We start from the raw sequence: 19,889 nt of genomic DNA, 5'->3' as shown, positions 1-19,889 counted from the left end.
ACTTTTACAAGTAGATATAAATTTTTAAACTTACTCTCATTCACAACGCGCGTCTGGTGTTTGCGCAAGCTCATACAATATGAAATGTTTGTTACTAAAAAATGAATGTAGGTAACATTGCATTTAATTCATTATATAATAATTGACAAAAACACGATAATTTAGAAACTTTGCTATCAACTTGCATGGGCATTCACTAATAAATTACAAAATAAGTAGCGGGGAAAAGGTCATAAGTCACCGTCATACAGTATCAGTAATAGTTAATTCATAGCCGTACTTACGAACGCATCAAATTTTACGGCCTTCCGCGTTTGTGCCAATGTTCATTAAGAAAAAAAAATAAGTAGCTGTCAGAAGCCGCGGTAATTGATTTTTAAAATGTAAATCGAGTGTTTGCGCGCGAAAAGTAAACATTCGAAATTGCGTTACAGATTAAATAAAAAAATTGACCAAGGAGGTTTAGTGGATAAGGTTGTGTTAAATTAAACATGAAGATTATTATTGGATTACTTGTGGTAAGTTATTTGAAATAAAAGTTTAATAATAATTTAGTTAACCCTATACTTGGCAAGAAATTTTTTTTTTTTTTAATTGAAAAAAAAACTTATTTAATATGTTTGTATGTGGCTATAGAAGGGGTAAAAAATAATAAAAAAATTTTAATGTTAGTAAATTGTCATTTATTGAGTGTAACATATTAGATACATTGCCAAGCCCTTAACAATCAACACTATAAAATCTATGTATCTAATTTGCTACAATGCCAACTTTTCAGTGCCAAACAAATCATTTTTTTTAATAAAATACTTGTAACAAAACAAAACTTCAAATGTCAATATTCTTCGTAAAATAACAAAAACTCCATACTTTAATATTATAAATGCGAAAGTAACTCTGTCTGTCTGTCTGTTACTCAATCACGCCTAAACTACTGAACCAATTTGCATGAAATTTGGTACGGTGATATTTTGATACCCGAAAAAGGACATAGGCTACCTTTTATTGCGAAATATGTACCACGGGCGAAGCCGCGGCGGACCTCTAGTAAAATATAAAATTATTATGTTCTTCTACAGACATATAAAATTAGAATAATTAACAGCCTTAGTACTTATGTTATTAATCTTAAATCTTAATGATTAGTACATTGAGATCAATCAATACAATAAAGTAAAAAATCAGTCTCACAATCGTCTTTCAAATTGTCATTAAAATGCAAGTGACGCCTCAGTAATTGGAACTTCTTCAGGGTCATTATATCAGCTACTTTGTTGCTTCGCGTATGTTTAGCCCAATAATCTGTATAAGCTGGTAATTTATGAATACCCATATATTATACAAGAATTGCCAGAAAATCTTTGATATCATTTTCTGTAACATTTATTGAATGACCCTTTAATTGTGTGCTATATAAATTTGTTTGTTGCACTATGAGAGAAATTATGTTATCAGAAAAGAACATGCCGAAATATTCAATTGGGCTTTTCTCTTCACTTGGCTCAAACACGATTTCATCTACTTCTGCACAACCAGTAAATTTGAACCGATCCCATTTAGGTGTTAACCTTTTAGGTGGTATTGCTTTGCGTTTTACTGTGACAAGTTTAGGTCTCTTTGAACGAGTAGACGTTGAAGGAAAATTTGCAAATAATGGCGACGTTGGTGGTGACTGATGATGCCGCTTCAAGTTACTAACTCGCGGTGAAGTTAATTGTGAGGGTGCAGCTAGTACAGATGGCGATGAAGGTGATGGTATCGGACACGAAGATCTGGTCTCAGTTGCGGATTAGGCGATAAAATTGATGGCGAACAAGGATTAATCAATGGTGACTGAATTGAATGTTGACTGTATGCTTGTACTAAAGACTTTGAAGCGACTATTTCATTGACCTCAATATCGTCATCTGAGAGAAGATTTAGGTTTTCTATTGAAGATGGCAATGATGGAGGTGGCGAACTGCTATCAGAGTAAGGAAGGCGGGAGAAATATTGAACTTCGTCCTCAGAAGTATCATTTCGACCAAATCTGATTTTGTTCCCGGTTTTGGAACAAGAGCTACGACTTGCCGAGCTCTTCTTTGTTGTTGCGTGTTTAAGTGAGAAATAACCTGTAAAAAAATAATAATTTACATACAAAATGACTACATTTTGGCCCCTTGGCTATAATCGATTTGGAAAACAAAACGAAATAGTACATCTCTACAAATCTGGCAATGTCACATATTTGATACACAGCTAAAAATATGTAGAATGTTCGCTATCTAGCAATGTATCATATTTGCTACACTTGAAAAACAATGAAGATTACATGCACTAACAATTTATTTAGGTATTGGAAAATAACGTTAGTAGTTAGAATATATAACAAGCTTTTTAAATTAGATTAGTTTTGAAAACAATTTTAACAAAATATAATAAATAATCAATAATCTTACTTTGCGATGCGTAGACACATTCGATCGGTCCACCATCTTGCGCTCTACTGACGATTTTAGTGTTGCAAGCACTTCAAAAGTGTTTATTTTTTGAGCATAAATATATTTTGTACCATATTAAATAATAAAAGTAAAAAAAAAACGTTAAATAAATTCTCGGGATTTTTTTAAAGTTGAATGTATCAAATTGTACACAGTACCAAGAATAGGGTTAAGGCACTTTAAATGTAAACATTTATCAGATAAAATATGAATTATTTTGAGATAAGGAATATAAAGTTATATGCCGGATCATGGACGTATAAAAAAAGACGGACACCGTATTACGAACAAACAACGTGAAGCCACCATAGTAAGCTAGCGATCGTGTAAAGACAATAAACACGCACACACTCTCACCATAGTAAGCTAGTCGGCCGCCATTACGTCGTGAACTACCGACTGATTAACTGCGTCACTGTTTCTCAAAAAATATTTAAAATGCCGTCTTGCGTGGGTAAATGGTGTCGCAACAGTACAATTTTAAATAACAAAACACAAGGGATTACATTCCACAGGGAAGCAAGTTATTTCTTTTATGTTTTAATGACAAAATTATTACGGCAAAATTTATAGAAAAAAAAATACAGCCGCCATTGTCATCAAGACAGCTGTTGCCATGGCAACATGGCACACACACATGGATGTTTCGCCGCCATTACTAGGCTTCACTCAATGTTTAGGCGATATACCGTCCGTCTTTTTTTATACGTCCATGTGCCGGATTTATATAAAAGATCACATTGTACTTGAATTATGAACAAGTGGGTTCTATTTATTTATTTCGACATTAGCAAGGAAGCGCAAGGGAATCAAAACGTACTTCCCGCTTAGACTTCCCGTGATCACAGAGTCTTGAAACTTAGTAAAAACTTTTTACTAAAAAGCAACATCATCAAAATCAAAGGAAAAATTACTACAAGTGTACTGTGTAATTTAAAGTTACAAAATAATAAAAAAATAATTCGTTTTGGAGCCCTCGGTCCGCGAGTCCTACTCGCACTTTGCCGGTTTTATTTTTGCGCATAAATCACGTAAGTAGATATTTTTGCGCGTAAAATAGGGCAGAATTTTATAAATTTTATAAATGGGAAAGTTTGTTTGTGTGTGTGTGTTTGTTACTCTTTCACACAAATACTACTGAACCGATTACAATGAATTTTAGCACACATGTAGAGGGTAACTTGGATTAACAAATAACACATAGGATAGGTTTTATCCCGGAAATCCCACGGGAACGGGAACTATGCGGGTTTTCCTTTGAACACGCGGGCGAAGCCGCGGGCGGAAAGCTAGTTGTTTATGATGATGGACCAACATTAGAATCAGATTATATTTAATTTGAATAGAATGTAGCATACATTTTTGCAGAATCCCTATCTCTTAGAAAATCCACGTAGAACAATATTTTTGTATACAACGCGAGCGAAGACGCGGGCGGAAAGCTATTAAAATGATTTACATAAAAATCTAACAAATTGAACCCTTGTTTTTACAATTTTATTAATAACTATGCTAAAATTTTATGTGTTAATTGAATAGAATGAGTACTTTCAATTTTTCTCAATTCATCGCAAACTACGAATATAAAACCAATAAATATTTGGCAATAAAATTTTAACATCGCTATGTTTCAAACAATAAAGGCATAGATAAAAGGCTAACTAGTTCTTTATTGTTGTAATATATTTTTACGATTTATGTATTTTTAAAAATATTGGCATTCTGCCAGAAGCGTAGCGTGCCTTGCCCCGTATAAAAATTTGTTTGGGGGCCCTTAGGGAAGGTAAAGATTTCTCACAAAAGAAAAAAAATGTTTGAATAAAATTAAAAGAAATATTTATTCATCATAATTATCTACCTGTCACTTATTCCAAAATTTTTACAAACAATTCAAATTAAATATACACACAGGAGGCCTTTTATCATTTCTGAAAAAAAAAATTTGGGAAGTTTTTAGTAATTTTTGCTTACGCGCATTGGGGGCCCCCTTGGCGCGGGGGCCCCGTATAATTGATACGGCAGATACGGCAGATACGGCGGTAGCTACGCGCCTGCATTCTGCAGTCCTTATTATATAACTAGTTTCCGCCCACGACTTTGTACCGCGTGCATCCCCGTTTTTCCCCGTTCCCGCAAGAATTTCGGGAAATCCTTTCTTAGCGGATGCCTACGTCCTAACATCTACCTGCATGTAAAAATCGGCTAATAAAAATCGTAGAACAAAATATGTATGTTATTGGTATTGATTCGCGATGTGATAGGCGATCGCGATGTGGTAGTTTTCATCCACCCTGTATACCTTACTGTGCTGCTAGCTGTGCTCTGCGTTTTACCCGCAGTGCTCTGCTCCTGTTCGTTCTAGCCTTCCTCAATAAATGGGCTATCTAACACCGAAAGAATTTATCAAATCGGACCAGTAGTTCCCGATATTAGCGTTCAAACAAATAAACTCTTCAGCTTTATAATATTGGCATAGTCAACATAAATATATTTTACTAGCTTACCGCCCGCGGCTTCGCCCGCTTTGACTAAAACCTAATAAATTATATACTAAAACCTTCCTCTTCAATCACTCTATCTATTAAAAAAAACAGCATCAAAATCCGTTGCGTAGTTTTAAAGATTTAAGCATACAAAGGGACATAGGGAAATAGGGACAGAGAAAGCGACTTTGTTTTATACTATGTAGTGATTAGGACTGACCGGTTGGCTTGGTTGGTAGTGGCCCTGCCTTCCAAGTCAGAAGTCGTGGGTACGATTCCCACCCGGAGCAAATATTTGTGTGATGAACATAGATGTTTGCTCTGTGTCTGTGTTAATTATCTATATAAGTATTTATTTAAAATTATATATGTATGTTTATCAGCCATCTGGTTTCCATAACACAAGCGAAAGCTTAGTACCTATAGCTATGGGATCAGATCGCGAGTTGCCGTGTGTGAAAATTGTCCTGAAATATTTATTTATTTATTGATATTTATTTGTGATTTAGTTGTAACAGCTCTGACACTGGCAACATCGTTCTATATAAATTTTGCAACTCTGTAACATGTAGGTACTTATAATTTTAACGCACTTCACATCAATAAGCAAGTGGCACTTAACACTTACAAAGGTCGGAATTTACGCAATCATTCTAAACTAAACTATGTAAGATACAAAAAACTTTTTTGTTAAAAGTATCACAAGTACAGCCCGCGGCTTCACCCGCATGGTGAAAGGAAATTTCCTACCCTCGTTTCACTGTGTAAAAAAGCAGCCTATATGTACCTATATCCGTTACTCATTTTAGCCTCATGACTATTTCTGGCTACAAAAATCTAACAATAAAAAGCTGAAAAGTTCGTTTTTAGGATGTCGAACCACAAAAGGGAAGACGGTTAACGGAGTCCTATTAGGTACACTTCGTTGTCCGTCTGTCTGTCTGTCCGGCAAGCCCATTTTTCTACAGAGCGCGTGGAGTAACGAGTTAAAATTTATATTGATTACTAACTAGATCTACTGTCCCTTGAAGCTGTGCGAAAAATTATACTTATAAGCCAACGCAATCAAAAGATTTACCCGTTTATGCTGCAAATTTCGACATAAAACATACTATGATACTACCCGTTGAAATTTTACAGATAAAGTAAAATTGTGAAAAGTAAGTATAGATAGTTGAAACTTATTTAAAAGAAACAGACTCGCACTTGTCCGTTATTTTTTGGGTTCGTTGAGGAGCAATTCAAGTTAAACCACGGGGCTCAGCTAGTTAGGGTTACGTACCGAAACGGTAAAACGGGACCCTATTACTGAGACTTCGTTGTCTGTCTGTCTGTCTCCAGGCTGTATCTCATAAAACGTGATAGCTAGAAAGCTGAAACTTTGCAACTAAAACAACAAATACTAAAAATTAAAAACCGACTCGCACATGGCCGGTTTTTTATAATATTAGTACCGCACGACAAATCCACTTTCAAAACATGGATTTTTCTTAATTGACGACATTTCAAAATTTTTAGCAACTTATTTTTTTAATGAAAACAAGATCAATAATTATGATACATGTATTTTTTGCTTTTTCTAAATATTGAAGTTTTCATTCATTTTTTTAAGTTTTAAAATCATCTCATTCTAAAATGTCGTAAGCGACAAATGACGTCATGCATACGGAGGAATACATTTTTTCCTTTGCCACATACCTTGTTTAAATAAAAAAAAAATCTTCACAATTTATCATTTTGGCACATTAATTGTCACTTTGATTCGTCAAGCTTTGTAAATATTGTTATTTGCTATTTGCTGATCCAAATTTTAAACAAAAGAAACTTATTCACAAGTACTGATGATGATGACTTTATGCAAGATTTGTCTGAAAATTTCTGGGAAACAAATAGACCTAGTTAGGTACGTATACTATCCCAAAATGTTGGAAAGTGTTAAATAAATACAACTTCTAGTACTATAAACAGTCTTTTATTTCAAGAAAATTATGAACACTTATTTCTCATCGTAAGAATTTCTTTCGCTATATGTTCGCTATTTAAATATGAGTATAATTATTGTATTGAAAAGGCAATCGGAAAACTTTGATAATAAATCAATAATGTTTTTCTATTCTTAGGTTTCTTAGGTTCTACGATACGCAATTGATTTCCTGTTTTTAGATGAATTTATTCATAAAGCAAGTGTTTCTCATAATCATATAATATTACTAGCCGTCCGCCCCGGCTTCGCCCGTGGTACCTACATGTTTTAACTATCCTATCTCTCAAGTTGGATCGAACTGCACATGGTGTGCGAATTTTATTATAATCGGTTAAGTGGTTTAGGAGTCCATTGAGGACAAACATTGGGACACGAGATTTATATATATTAAGATGTGAATAATTGTACCTAGGTATATGTACAACTAGCTTTCCGCTTGCGGCTTCGCCCGCTGTGTTTAAAACCTAATAAATTGTATACCTACTTACTGATACGGGATACCTTCCTCAATCCTCTTGAATCACACTATTAAAAAATGCATCTAAATCCGTTGTGTAGTCACAGAGGCCAGAGCAAGTAATATCACAGTATTACCATATTTAGGAAATAATATTGTAATACTGTGGTAATATAGATTATAGTGTGTAGTTTTTAAGATCTAGGCATACATACCTACATACAGACAGTAGACAGACGGACCTGTCGCAGGAAACGATATCACTACGTAGGTACCTACAGCACAGACTAATAATTATATCACAGTATTACAATATCTACTACGTATACTTACAACCTACAGCTAGGTAGTGATATCGAACCAAACGTTCAGAATACATATTTCCTACTAGCTTCCGCCCGCGACTCCGTCCGCGCGGATGTCGGTCTTCGCGTGGATGGTTTATTTCTCCATTTTGAGTAACTCTGACAATGACATCTTATAAATCTATTGGACCCAAATACGGCTAGGCCTATAATAATACGCAACGTGTTCGCGGTTCTACAGAACAACGTCTATGGATAAAACTGAAAAATTAAGATTATTTTTTTTTCTACGTATTTTTACAGGATAAAAAGTATCCTATTTTACGCCCAGGATAATAAGGTATAATAAAATTATACCAAGTTTCATCGAAATCGAACCGGTAGTTTTCACGTGATGTCTTCACATACAGACAGACAGACATACAAAAATTTTTTTAATCACATATTTGGGTTTGGTATCGATCCAGTAACACCCCCTGCTATTTATTTTTTCTATATTTTCAATGTACAGAAATGACTCTTCTACAGATTTATTATAATGTATAGAATAGATATAGATTATTATGCATTTATTGAAACTAATCGGTATAACACATTTAGGAAGAATTGAAATCAATACCCATTTTGTTTCTTTCTAATTTCCATCAAAAAACTAAAAGATAGGACATTAATTAATTAGGTAATTATACAAAAACACTACGAATTAAGAATGTCGTATACGAGAGATCTTGCAGAGATAATATATTATACCCATGGTAATACAATGATAAATTCACGCATAGTTTTCTATACTAATCTATACTAATATTATAAAGAGGAAAAGTTTGTAAGTATGTATGTATGTATGTATGTATGTATCGTTTTCACGCATAAACTACAGGACCGATTTCAAAAATTCTTTCACCATTAGAAAGCTGCATCTTTACTGAGCAACATAGGCTATATTGCATTTTCAAAAAAATTAGAGATCCTTACCAAAAATGCAATTATGTAACCCAAGGTGTAAAAAAATCCTCAATAAAACTTCTGTCATCGCGTGCGCTGCGGAATCTATTGAAGATAGAACAAAAAAATGTTCTACGGTATTATAGAATGGATCAATATCTACAAGAAAGTCCGCGATACCATATGTCTATCTTCAGTAGTTGTATGGGCTGCTGATTGATATGATATGATATCCCATACACTCCTTTAGCTGATAAATTGATAGTTGATGGTTTGATGATGTAAAACAAGTTATTGCCTTTGATCACTTTATTGTTGGTTGCTATAAACTAATGATGATAATATGATATATTGATATATTTGATAGTTGATAATGAGATTAATTGATATAGCGCGTACACCCCGAGCGCTTTACACGAGCCGCGAGCGCAGACCAACTGGGTGAAGATGTTCTTGTCACCATAATGAAATAGGATCGTGTAAAGCGCTGAGTCAGGATGTACGGCTAGCCCGTACATGCTCCCAGGCCAAAAAGATGATATTGATGATATGATAATGATCTAAAACTAAACAAGGTGATAAACAATAAGAACTTATATCTAATGATGATGATATTACAATATATGATCTTAAATGCTAAACACAGGGGGAGATTATACATTGAACATTGATAGAGTGTTGTTTGGGGAAGTGGACCGATCACACTTTTTGCTTTTTGCACTTTCACTATCACTTTTCACTAACACTTGTTGCTGCAATGGCGAGCCCTTAGCTCGCGCCACCGGCCCCAGCGGCCGCTGGAGAGGCGAGCCTCTGGCTCGCGTCAACGACACCGGCGACTGCTGTAGTGGCGAGCCTCTAGCTCGCGCGGGAGACCCCTGCTGCTGTTGTTGAGACGGTGAGCCCCGTGCTTGCCGCCTTGCCCGCCAGAATAAGATGCCACCGATCACCAGTATGGTGACCATGGCGAGATAAATCATCGCATAATGATGTATATCGTGATAAGATATACCATCGATGACTGGATCAATCTTTTTGATGTTGTTAATTTGCTCTTCAATCTTGATAATATTTGATGTGATATTATTTGTACTCTCATCGGCTGGCAGGTCCGTTAATGATAAATTTACTAAATTATTGATAGGTGATAACCATGATGTGTTCATATCAGGTGTTATTTGCAATATATTGTTCTTCTTTCTATAAGTTTGAATATAAAATTCTGATGATTTTATCAAACAATTTTGATCAATTGATATGATTCCGGTGTTATTTAATTGGATGGCCATAAGTTTTTGTTCACATAATATCTTGTACTGGCAATTGTTGCAGCAAAAATAAAAGTATTTATTGGGCTTGTTGATTGAAACTAAAATATTCTTGCATTTATTCATAACAGTTAGACAGCTGTTGGAGTTTTCTGCTTTCTCACATAAGTCTTTTTCGCTATTAAAATGATAAATAGGCTTGTTAATACGACACAACATTGTCTCTATGTTTTGATTCTCACAAACATGTAATTCGATCTCTGATAGCATTATGAATGAGTCTTTCTTTATATTTAGCGCCAGGTATTCGCTAATAGGTACTATACTGATCATATTTTTTTCAAATTGTTTTGGAATAGCAATGACCTTGAGCAAATCATATGTATCTCTAGTGACTAGAGGTATTGATATTTCGAATATGAGAAACTTTTTTGATAATCTAGCTTTGATCTTTAGCAATTTATAAATACTTGATGGATTCGTGGGGTCAGTGGGTAGTGATAAATCTTTTGATAATTGGGATGATATTATGTTCAACTCTTCCTGCAGTTGCTTGGGGGTTAAAAATTGAATGTTATATTTTCCATTAAATATATCTGTGATAGTTTCTAATAGATAACCTTGAATGCTTTTAAGTTTAATTAAAATATTATTAACGATTATCGCTGTCATAGTAAATTCACTGATATAGGTGTTGTTTTGCATCTCCGACTGCAATACGCCCATTGCAATGTCGATTTCATTTAACTTTTTGGTAACGCTTTTATGATGATTTTGCATAACTGATTCAATTCTTTTGATAAGATTAAATTCTGCTTCTACAACGGAAGTTTGATTTTTCCATAAACTAGCCATGTGCCGCTGATTTACTTTAATTAATTCGATATCTTTCTCGTACTGTTCGGCAAAGTTACTATCGAGTATTCCAAACAACTGATTAGCGACGTAACCTACACCGTTGATAAGGCCGCGCCGTCTGCGCGCGTGCCCGTCCAGACGCTGATCTAGCAACAATCTATTGTAATGTTGTAGCTCGGAGTACTCGTGATTTAATTGATACATGATACCTTCGCACTGTGAATGTTGTTTTATCTTAACACAGATGGTTTCTAAGTATTCTAAATACTTGCGAGACGCCATGTCGCCATGCCAATACGGGTTCATGTCGTAGTAAACAATGAGTCTCCAGTCATCTGTTATTAAATGCATTTTTGCAATGTCGTCGAAAAATAAACTTGTATTATTTTGTAGCGGAGTGATATTATATGAGGCGATTGTGTTTGTAAATAATGTCATAAAAAATAGAAGAATTGTTGTTGCGACGGTTGCAAAATTGTATTTTTGATTTCTCCTTCTCGTGGTTGTATGATTGTTTGATACTGTTTCTTCTTGATTGACGGGTAAAATTGATAACTTTATGATAGGTCTTTTGATATATCCATTTTTAGTTTTTAATGTGACCACACGCACGTAGCCATCACTACCAGGATGCAACTCCACCACTCGCCCTAAAGGCCATTTTCCTGCGGGAAGATTGCTGTCGTGAATGATTACAATGTCATTTAATTTGATATTATCTTTTGATTGTCTCCACTTGCTTCTCGTTGATAAATTTGTTAAATATTCATGTTGCCACCTCTTCCATATGTCTTGAAATATTTTTTGTGCTAAATGTAATCTTGTTCGTAGATCTCTCTCTGTTTCATATATTGATAATACTGGACCGCTGGCTAGAAAATGTGATGGTGTCAAATAATCGAGCTCCTCGGAGTCTTCTGTTAAAGCACAAAGTGGCCTTGAATTTAAGCAAGCCTCCAGCTGAGCTAGTATTGTACTATATTCTTCGTATGTTAATCGTTGCTCGCCAACCACCCTCTTAAGGTGAAATTTGAGACTTTTGACGGCTGCTTCACTAAGACCGCTCGCTGAAGGCCAAGATGGGGCATTAAAATGCCATGTTATGCCCATATCCGCCACCTCTGATTGAAATTGTGTGTTAAATATTTTGAGTATTTCATCGTATTCTTGCTGTAATATTTTATTTGCTCCTATGAAATTAGTGCCGTTATCACTGTAGATGTGACCAGGCTTACCCCTGCGAGCTGACATTCTACGCAGGGCTGATATAAAACTTGCACTTGATAAATCTGATACCAGTTCCAGGTGTACAGCCTTAGTGGCCATACAAGTAAATACTGCAATGTAACCTTTTGTTGTCTTGATACCTCTTCCAGCGTTTGATTTGATAAATACATGACCTGTATAGTCGACTCCCACGTTGTAGAAGGGTCTTGATGGGTTTACTCTAGCAGCTGGTAAATCTCCCATAATTTGATGATGCTTGGTGGGATTATGCCTCCTACATTTGATACATTGTCGTACTATCTTTTTAACAGCCCTATAGCCACCCATAATCCAATATTTCTGCCTCAAATATGATGATGTTAGCCTAGCACCTCCATGATAAGTAGATTGGTGTGCTTCATTAATTAATAATTTCGAGAGACGACTGTTATTCGGTATGATGATAGGATTTTTCATGTCAGGGTCAAGGTAAGCATGTCGCAGCCTTCCCCCTACTCTGATGATTTGTTGTTGATCGATATAAGGATTTAATTCACACAATTTACTTTTCCTATGTATATTATTACCACTTCTTAAATCTGATATTTCCCTTTCAAATGATAACTGTTGAATATTTCTGATAATAAGCAATGTTGCACGTTTCAATTCCTCCACTGATAAATAACTTTGATATTTATTTTTGTTGTTGGTGAATCTACACATCCATGCAACAATTCGCACAGCCTTACGGAATGTGCTGTGTTTTGATAATATATCTAGTATGATAGAATTATTATGATGATTTGTTACCGCAGCGGTAACTGGTTTTGATACTTTCAACTCTTGATCTGTTGAATATATTGTGACCTTATTATTTTGATCACTAAATGTTGATAGCCACTTGGGGCCTTGCCACCACAAAGAATGATCCTTCAATTGTGATGCTGATAAACCTCGACTTGCACAGTCAGCAGGATTTTCTTCTGATTTGACATACCGCCAGCAATCTGGAGGCATGACCTTCGTTATTTGCTGCACTCTGTTTGCCACAAACGTTTTCCATCTAGCTGCATCTCCATTTAACCAACCTAAAACTACTGTACTGTCAACCCATCCATACATTTTGATATCATGATCCTTAAAATATTCCTTAACCTTATTCATTAATTTTGATAAAAGTAATGCTCCACTTAATTCTAATCTAGGTAATGTAACGACCTTGCTAGTGGGCACAAGTCTCGTTTTTCCAACCAATAATGTTATATGTGAATCTTCACCTTTATTTACACGGCAATATATAACACATGCATATGCTTTCATAGACGAGTCACAGAACCCATGTAACTCGATACTATCGCAATTACGGGTGTGAATCCAGCGTGGTAGTTTTATATCTTTGATCACGCTAATATCGTTTCTAACTTTGATCCATTCCTTATATATTTCTTCTGGTATTTGATCATCCCATCCTATATGCGCCGCCCATACTTGTTGAAAAATAATTTTTAATTTTGTTGATAATGGTGATAGCCATCCGATAGGGTCGAATAATTTTGATATGTCTGATAAAAGCATTCTTTTTGTTATTTTTGATGATTTCAAGGGTTCTAGTTGCGAATGAAATGTAAAAATATCTTCTTCGGGATTCCAGCCTAATCCTAGCGTTTTTGTTGTTTCTGATTGTTTAAAACTAAAATCACTAGAATTGATATTGGATTCTTTTATATTTTGTGATAATTCCGTAGTATTTGATTTCCACTTACGTAAATTAAAGCCACTTGATTGCAATAACTTAATTAAATCGTTTTGTAATATCTTAGCTTCCTCTATGGAATGACAACCGTGTATGACGTCATCCATATAAAATGAGTTCTCTAAGACTTCGATTGCGGAGCTATGTAAATAATTATTTCTCTCATCACTAGCCAGCTGTTTTAAGGTCATCATAGCTAGGAATGGAGCTGCTTTCGTACCATAAGTAACCGTCGTGAGTTGATATTCACGAATAGGTTCCGAAGTAGAGTCCCGCCATACTATTTTTAATAATTTCTGATCTTCCGGGTGTAGCCAAATTTGACGAAACATTTTTTCTATGTCCGCAGTAAAAGCAAATTGATATTGTCTCCATTTAATGATTAAAGACTGTAAATCTTGTTGAAGATTCGGACCTTTTTGCATAAGGTCATTTAAACTGTATCCTGATGAAGTTTTGCATGATGCATTGAACACAACTCGAAATTTCGAATTTATGTCGCTATCTGTACGCACGCAATGATGAGTATTGAAACACTCTGGCTTAGACGTATTAGAGGCCGGTATCATATGACCCATTGAGTGATAATCTTGCATAAATAATTTATATTGTGTATGAATGTTATTGTTTTTGATAAATCTCTTTTCTAACGATTTAAATTGCGCTACAGCCTTGAATTTTGACTCTCCTAATTTTTCCGAATAATTGTTATGCATTGGAAGACGAACCTCGTAACGGCCATCTTCCCGCCTTGTTGTTGTATTTTTGTAGTAGTTGATACATTGTTGATCTTCGGTTGATAATTGCGACTCCTCAATGATATCCTCGATTTCCCAAAATTTTTGAATTTCTTCCAAATTATTGATGACGACGTTGCATTGTAAAGTTTTCACGCTACCTATCAAAATCCAACCCAGCTGTGTGTTTTGTGCTATAGGCATATTATTATTACCTTTACAAATTCCTTCCATAACAATTAATGAATAAATATCTGCCCCTAATAGCAAGTCCACCGGGCGACTTATATTGAAGTCGGGATCGGCTAATTTGATATTGTTGATATACGGCCAAAATGGCTTTGAAAAAGTGCTATTAGGCAGGTTATTCACTAGATTTTTCATGATATATGCTTCCGTTTCAAATTGAAAATGATTGTTAATTGATGCACATGTGATTGATATGACACCCTTGCAATTGCTCTCCTTGATACCGACACCTGATATTACACCACGGCATTGTTGTCGAGGTTGTCCTAAAATTTGAGCAGCGTGTTCTGTGATAAGTGAGGTTTGAGAACCTTGATCAATTAAAGCCCGCATTTTGATAAATGACCCGTCGTTTGCTTGTACTTTTAATATGGCTGTCGCTAAAAGAATCTCAGGTGTTTCACGTTGCATCGAAACGTGAGCATTCCTCTGCACCTGTTGCGGCTCATGTTTTTGATAACCCTGGCTTGCTATTTTCGAAGAACTAGGAATGGAAATCTCATACGCCTCGTGTATGATAGTATTATGCTTCCCATGGCATTTCAAACATCTTTTTTCAGAAAAACATGGTTTACCATTGTGTGAATAGAGGCAACTTTCGCATACACCCAATCTTGTAACCGTGCCGCGTCTTGTTGGCGGTGTCATATTCAAAAACTTATTACAGTAAAACAGACAATGCTCGTTGGTTTTGCAAAGTTCGCATTTATGATGTTTCTGCGAACTGATGGGAACTGATGGGTCTTCTTGTTTGCGATTTTGATGGGAATGGGAAATAAATTTATTGCTTGTGGGAAACGATGTCTTGATAAAATTTTTGTTTAATTTATAAAATGGTTGATATGAATTCTTGATCTCAGGTTTCTTTTTTAATGACTCTAATGATGTAAATTTGTTCTCCAGAAATGTTAAAAACTCTTTTAATGTTGCTAATTCTCGAGGCTGTTTTAATGTATTGATATATGCGTTATGCGTCTCGGAGTCCAATTTCTGGGCGATTAAATGTACGATTAATGGATCCCACGATCCTACGTCGACACCTAAGTTTTTGATAGCGTTGATAGTTTCTATGGTCGTATCATGTATCCGTTTGATATGATTTAATGATGTTTGTTGAGCGACAGGTATATTCAATAAAATATCAATATGCGAACGGAAAATTAATGATTTGTTATTGTAGCGATTATTAAGTATATCCCAGCATATTAAATAATTATCCGAGGTTATTGGTAGATGCTGAATAAGCCTTTCAGCTTCTCCTCTAACTTTTGTTTTCAAGAATTGCATTTTTTGCGCCGATGATAATGATGGATTGTCGTGAATTGTTTCTTTAAATACATCTTTAAAAGAGCACCACTGATGATAATTACCACTAAATACTGGTATTTCTATATGTGGTGTAGATTGTTCCCTATGTGATATAGACCATAATTTTTTGTTAAGCGATTTGATGATATCGTTATATTTTTGTTCATATGATAAAAAGGTATTCTCGTATTCCGAGTTTCTACCCCCAAGCTCACTGTCCAACTCCCAATGGAGAGAGTCTATTAGAGACCAGCGCGACTGTATTGATTTTAATAAATGATCGAATTCCCACTTTTCGTTAACATCATCCAAAATGATATTTGATATTGTATGATCAAAAGCCTTAAAATAACTTATCTGTCTACGAATCATTTCGTCAGTTTTGCTACTTATTATTTGATCAGTTAGTACCTTAGAAGATGACTGAGATTGAGAGGTCCCTGGGACACCGAGAGGTTTAGCAGGTTGTAATAACGGTGTTTTAGGCCTTTCCTCTTTGCCTTGATTATAATTAGAAATTACTCCCCTGATATATTTATATCTATCTTGAGCTAACTCGAACTCATTATTTTCGAAATAACTATGAGATCTTATGACCTCGATATTACATAAAGCATTATGATTCTCTTGATATTCGTGCCAGTGTCTATCTAGCACATCCAACCTTCTTTTTATGTAATCGAAGGTTTTCCTTTCCGCGCCATCCTTTTTAAAATTACTATAAATGTTTTCGATGGTATTTGATAGTTGTTGTTGATTTTGAAGCAAATCTTCGGCGTTAGACATGATAAAAAATTTAAAGACTCACTGCTTGATACTAATCCTCACTTGTGAACACTAACACAACACTGATCACACACACAATATGTCCACACGCGAGGTCCAAGGCTGCGAAGGACCAAAAAGAGAGATGTATGGGCTGCTGATTGATATGATATGATATCCCATACACTCCTTTAGCTGATAAATTGATAGTTGATGGTTTGATGATGTAAAACAAGTTATTGCCTTTGATCACTTTATTGTTGGTTGCTATAAACTAATGATGATAATATGATATATTGATATATTTGATAGTTGATAATGAGATTAATTGATATAGCGCGTACACCCCGAGCGCTTTACACGAGCCGCGAGCGCAGACCAACTGGGTGAAGATGTTCTTGTCACCATAATGAAATAGGATCGTGTAAAGCGCTGAGTCAGGATGTACGGCTAGCCCGTACAGTAGTTATGTTACTACAACAACTTTTTTACGTTTTCAAAGTAAATAGAAGTGCCGACAGTAATCAAACCATGTTATCCATACATATATATTAATCCTTATCCCATTAAATGATGTTTTATTATAGACTGTTTCAATACCAGCAAAATACTTTTTAAATGAAAAGAATTGGATATTCCATTCAAAAGATATAACGAATTTTTAAAAGTGTCAATCTACAGAAAATAGTAGGTATACTGTTCGAGCAGGCCGTAGTGCGGGGGTCACGGAGGAATTCTACCAATTATGCGTCTTGACGGAACACAGTGGGGTTTTGGTCGGTAGGAATCCGACATAACCCACGGCCCCGGAGTCCGTGGGTATCTATGAAAGATTTCCCCACTAAAACAAAAAAAAAAAAAAAAGGCCGTAGTGCGGGACGGGGTAAAGGTGATTTTCATGTGATTAAAAATTAAACCTATAGTCCGACCTATATAGTAGAATTTTCACTGTAACGATATCGCTATCCATGCGGGTGAAACCGCAGGGCATTGCTAGTTCTGAATAAAATTAAACGTGAAGCAAAAACACGAAAGACGGCACATAAATTGATTATAATAAAAAAAACAGTATACTAACAATGGCACGGACATTATTGTATTGTTTATGTGGCAGATCTAACCTCTGGCCCGATCGAGCGTTGGTTTAACATAATTTCATAATTTTAACATTGATTTGTTTTCTTATTTGGATGCCAGATGACGCGACAAAGGCGGTATTAAATAAAAGTTTATAAATTACTAGCTGTGCCCCACGGTTTCACCCGCATTGCTCCTCTCTTGTTGTGATTAGGGCATGCACCCGGGTTTACCCGGTTCCGAAAAACCCGGGTAAACCCGGGTTTTTTGATGATCTTGAGAACCGGGTCTGAATAGTATGAAACCCGGTTCTCCCGGTTCCGACCAAAATATTAAAATATAAAGTATTATTTATATTTTGCTGCATTATTTTAACAAATTTATTGTATCTGGCAACGTCAGACTCACGTGCATCGCGAATTTTCGTGCCACGCCTCAAACGTGGCTCCGATTGGTTGTCTAACCTTAGATGCTATAAGTTTCCTACGGTTGTATTACCAAAAAAAATTAGGCTTCGAAAATGACAAAAATTAGGCTACAGAAATATTTTTATTAGATTTCTCGTGAATTTGAAAAGCTGTTAATTTTACTGATTCATATTTAATGATCCAGTCATGTTTTTGTTTTTGGTATCAAGCTGAAATTTATATCGAATACTCAAGTCTTCGGTCCCTTTTATGTGAAAAAGTCGAACTCACAAGCCAACGCGACGCATCAAAAGATACAGCCGTAAATGCTGAAAATTTTCGAAAATTTCGACATTCGCATGGGACTCAAAACCTACAGCTGGGTACTTTTCATGTTTTTATGTGATATTAAGATAACAAGAGCGCCGAGACAACCGTCAAAACGCTAAGGAATAGAATACGCTATCGATACAAATTGACATAAGCGTATGATGTTTTGCCTAAGGATTCGGTCACACTACCAACGACGACGACGACCACAAACAAAATTTTCATCCAGTCGAAATTAAATATATTGTGCAAAACACAAGTAAAAAAATTTTTTCGAGATCAATGGATAAAAAAATAGGCTTTTCGTAGAAACGGTAGCTCCTACAAAAAATGTATTTAACCTTTTTTATAGATAACTAGCGGTCCGCCCCGGCTTCGCCCGTGGTACATATTTACGTTTTCTCTACATAAAAACCATCCTCGTACTTCAAGGAATATAATAAAAAAAGAATTATCGAAATCGGTTCAGCCGTTCTCGAGTTATGCGCTTACCAACACATTTTGCGATTCATTTTTATATATAAGACTAGCTGGTGCGTTGTGCGCGGGCTGCAAGCAGCCCGCGAGCCCCTTTTGCCCCTGGGTTGAAGCAATAGGGCAGTCATTAGAAAATGTGTTAGAATTCCAAGTTAATTTGTAATTTTCTGCTAACTGCGATTGCACAGTCAATCGGAAGTGCTTATAAATTCCCACTTAAAAAAATTTCTATTCTGGAATGCTGTCGACCTTCGAGGATGCGTGGTGCGCGGGCTGCAAGCAGCCCGCGAGCCTCTTTTGCCTCTGGGTTGAAGCAATAGGGCAGTCATTTGAAAATGTGTTAGTATTCCAAGTCCATTTATAATTTTCTGCTAACTGCGATTGCACAGTCAATCGGAAGTGCTTATAAATTCCCAATTCAAATATTTTCTATTCTGAAATGCTGTCGACCTTCGAGGGTGCGTTGTGCGCGGGCTGCAAGCAGCCCGCGAGCCCCTTTTGCCCCTGGGTTGAAGCAATAGGGCAGTCATTTGAAAATGTGTTAGTATTCCAAGTCCATTTATAATTTTCTGCTAACTGCGATTGCACAGTCAATCGGAAGTGCTTATAAATTCCCAATTCAAATATTTTCTATTCTGAAATGCTGTCGACCTTCGAGGGTGCGTGGTGCGCGGGCTGCAAGCAGCCCGCGAGCCTCTTTTGCCCCTGGGTTGAAGCAATAGGGCAGTCATTTGAAAATGCATTCGAATTTCCTGTCCATTTGTTACATCTGCTAACAGCGATTCTACAGTCAGTCAGTA

The 19,889-nt window shown here is 35.8% G+C and overlaps 1 protein-coding gene across 1 annotated transcript in view; it reads left to right on the top strand.

Moving 5' to 3' along the window:
• Window positions 1-275: 275 nt before the first annotated feature.
• LOC149475681 (endocuticle structural glycoprotein ABD-5-like) overlaps window positions 276-19,889 on the top strand; it is a 30,169-nt gene continuing 10,555 nt past the window's right edge. Inside the window, exon 1 of the mRNA XM_089713188.1 lies at window positions 276-518. Coding sequence (XP_089569314.1) covers window positions 492-518 — 27 coding nt within the window. The 5' untranslated portion in view covers window positions 276-491. The remainder of the gene's footprint in view (window positions 519-19,889) is intronic.

Source organism: Colias philodice, chromosome 29, assembly GCF_061535455.1.
Source record: "Colias philodice isolate Cphi_HAF_F1 chromosome 29, ilColPhil1 Martin Lab GWU primary, whole genome shotgun sequence".
NCBI classification, from domain to species: domain Eukaryota; kingdom Metazoa; phylum Arthropoda; class Insecta; order Lepidoptera; family Pieridae; genus Colias; species Colias philodice.
Note: the sequence above shows the minus strand (reverse complement) of the source record. Positions and strands in the feature narration are given on the sequence as shown.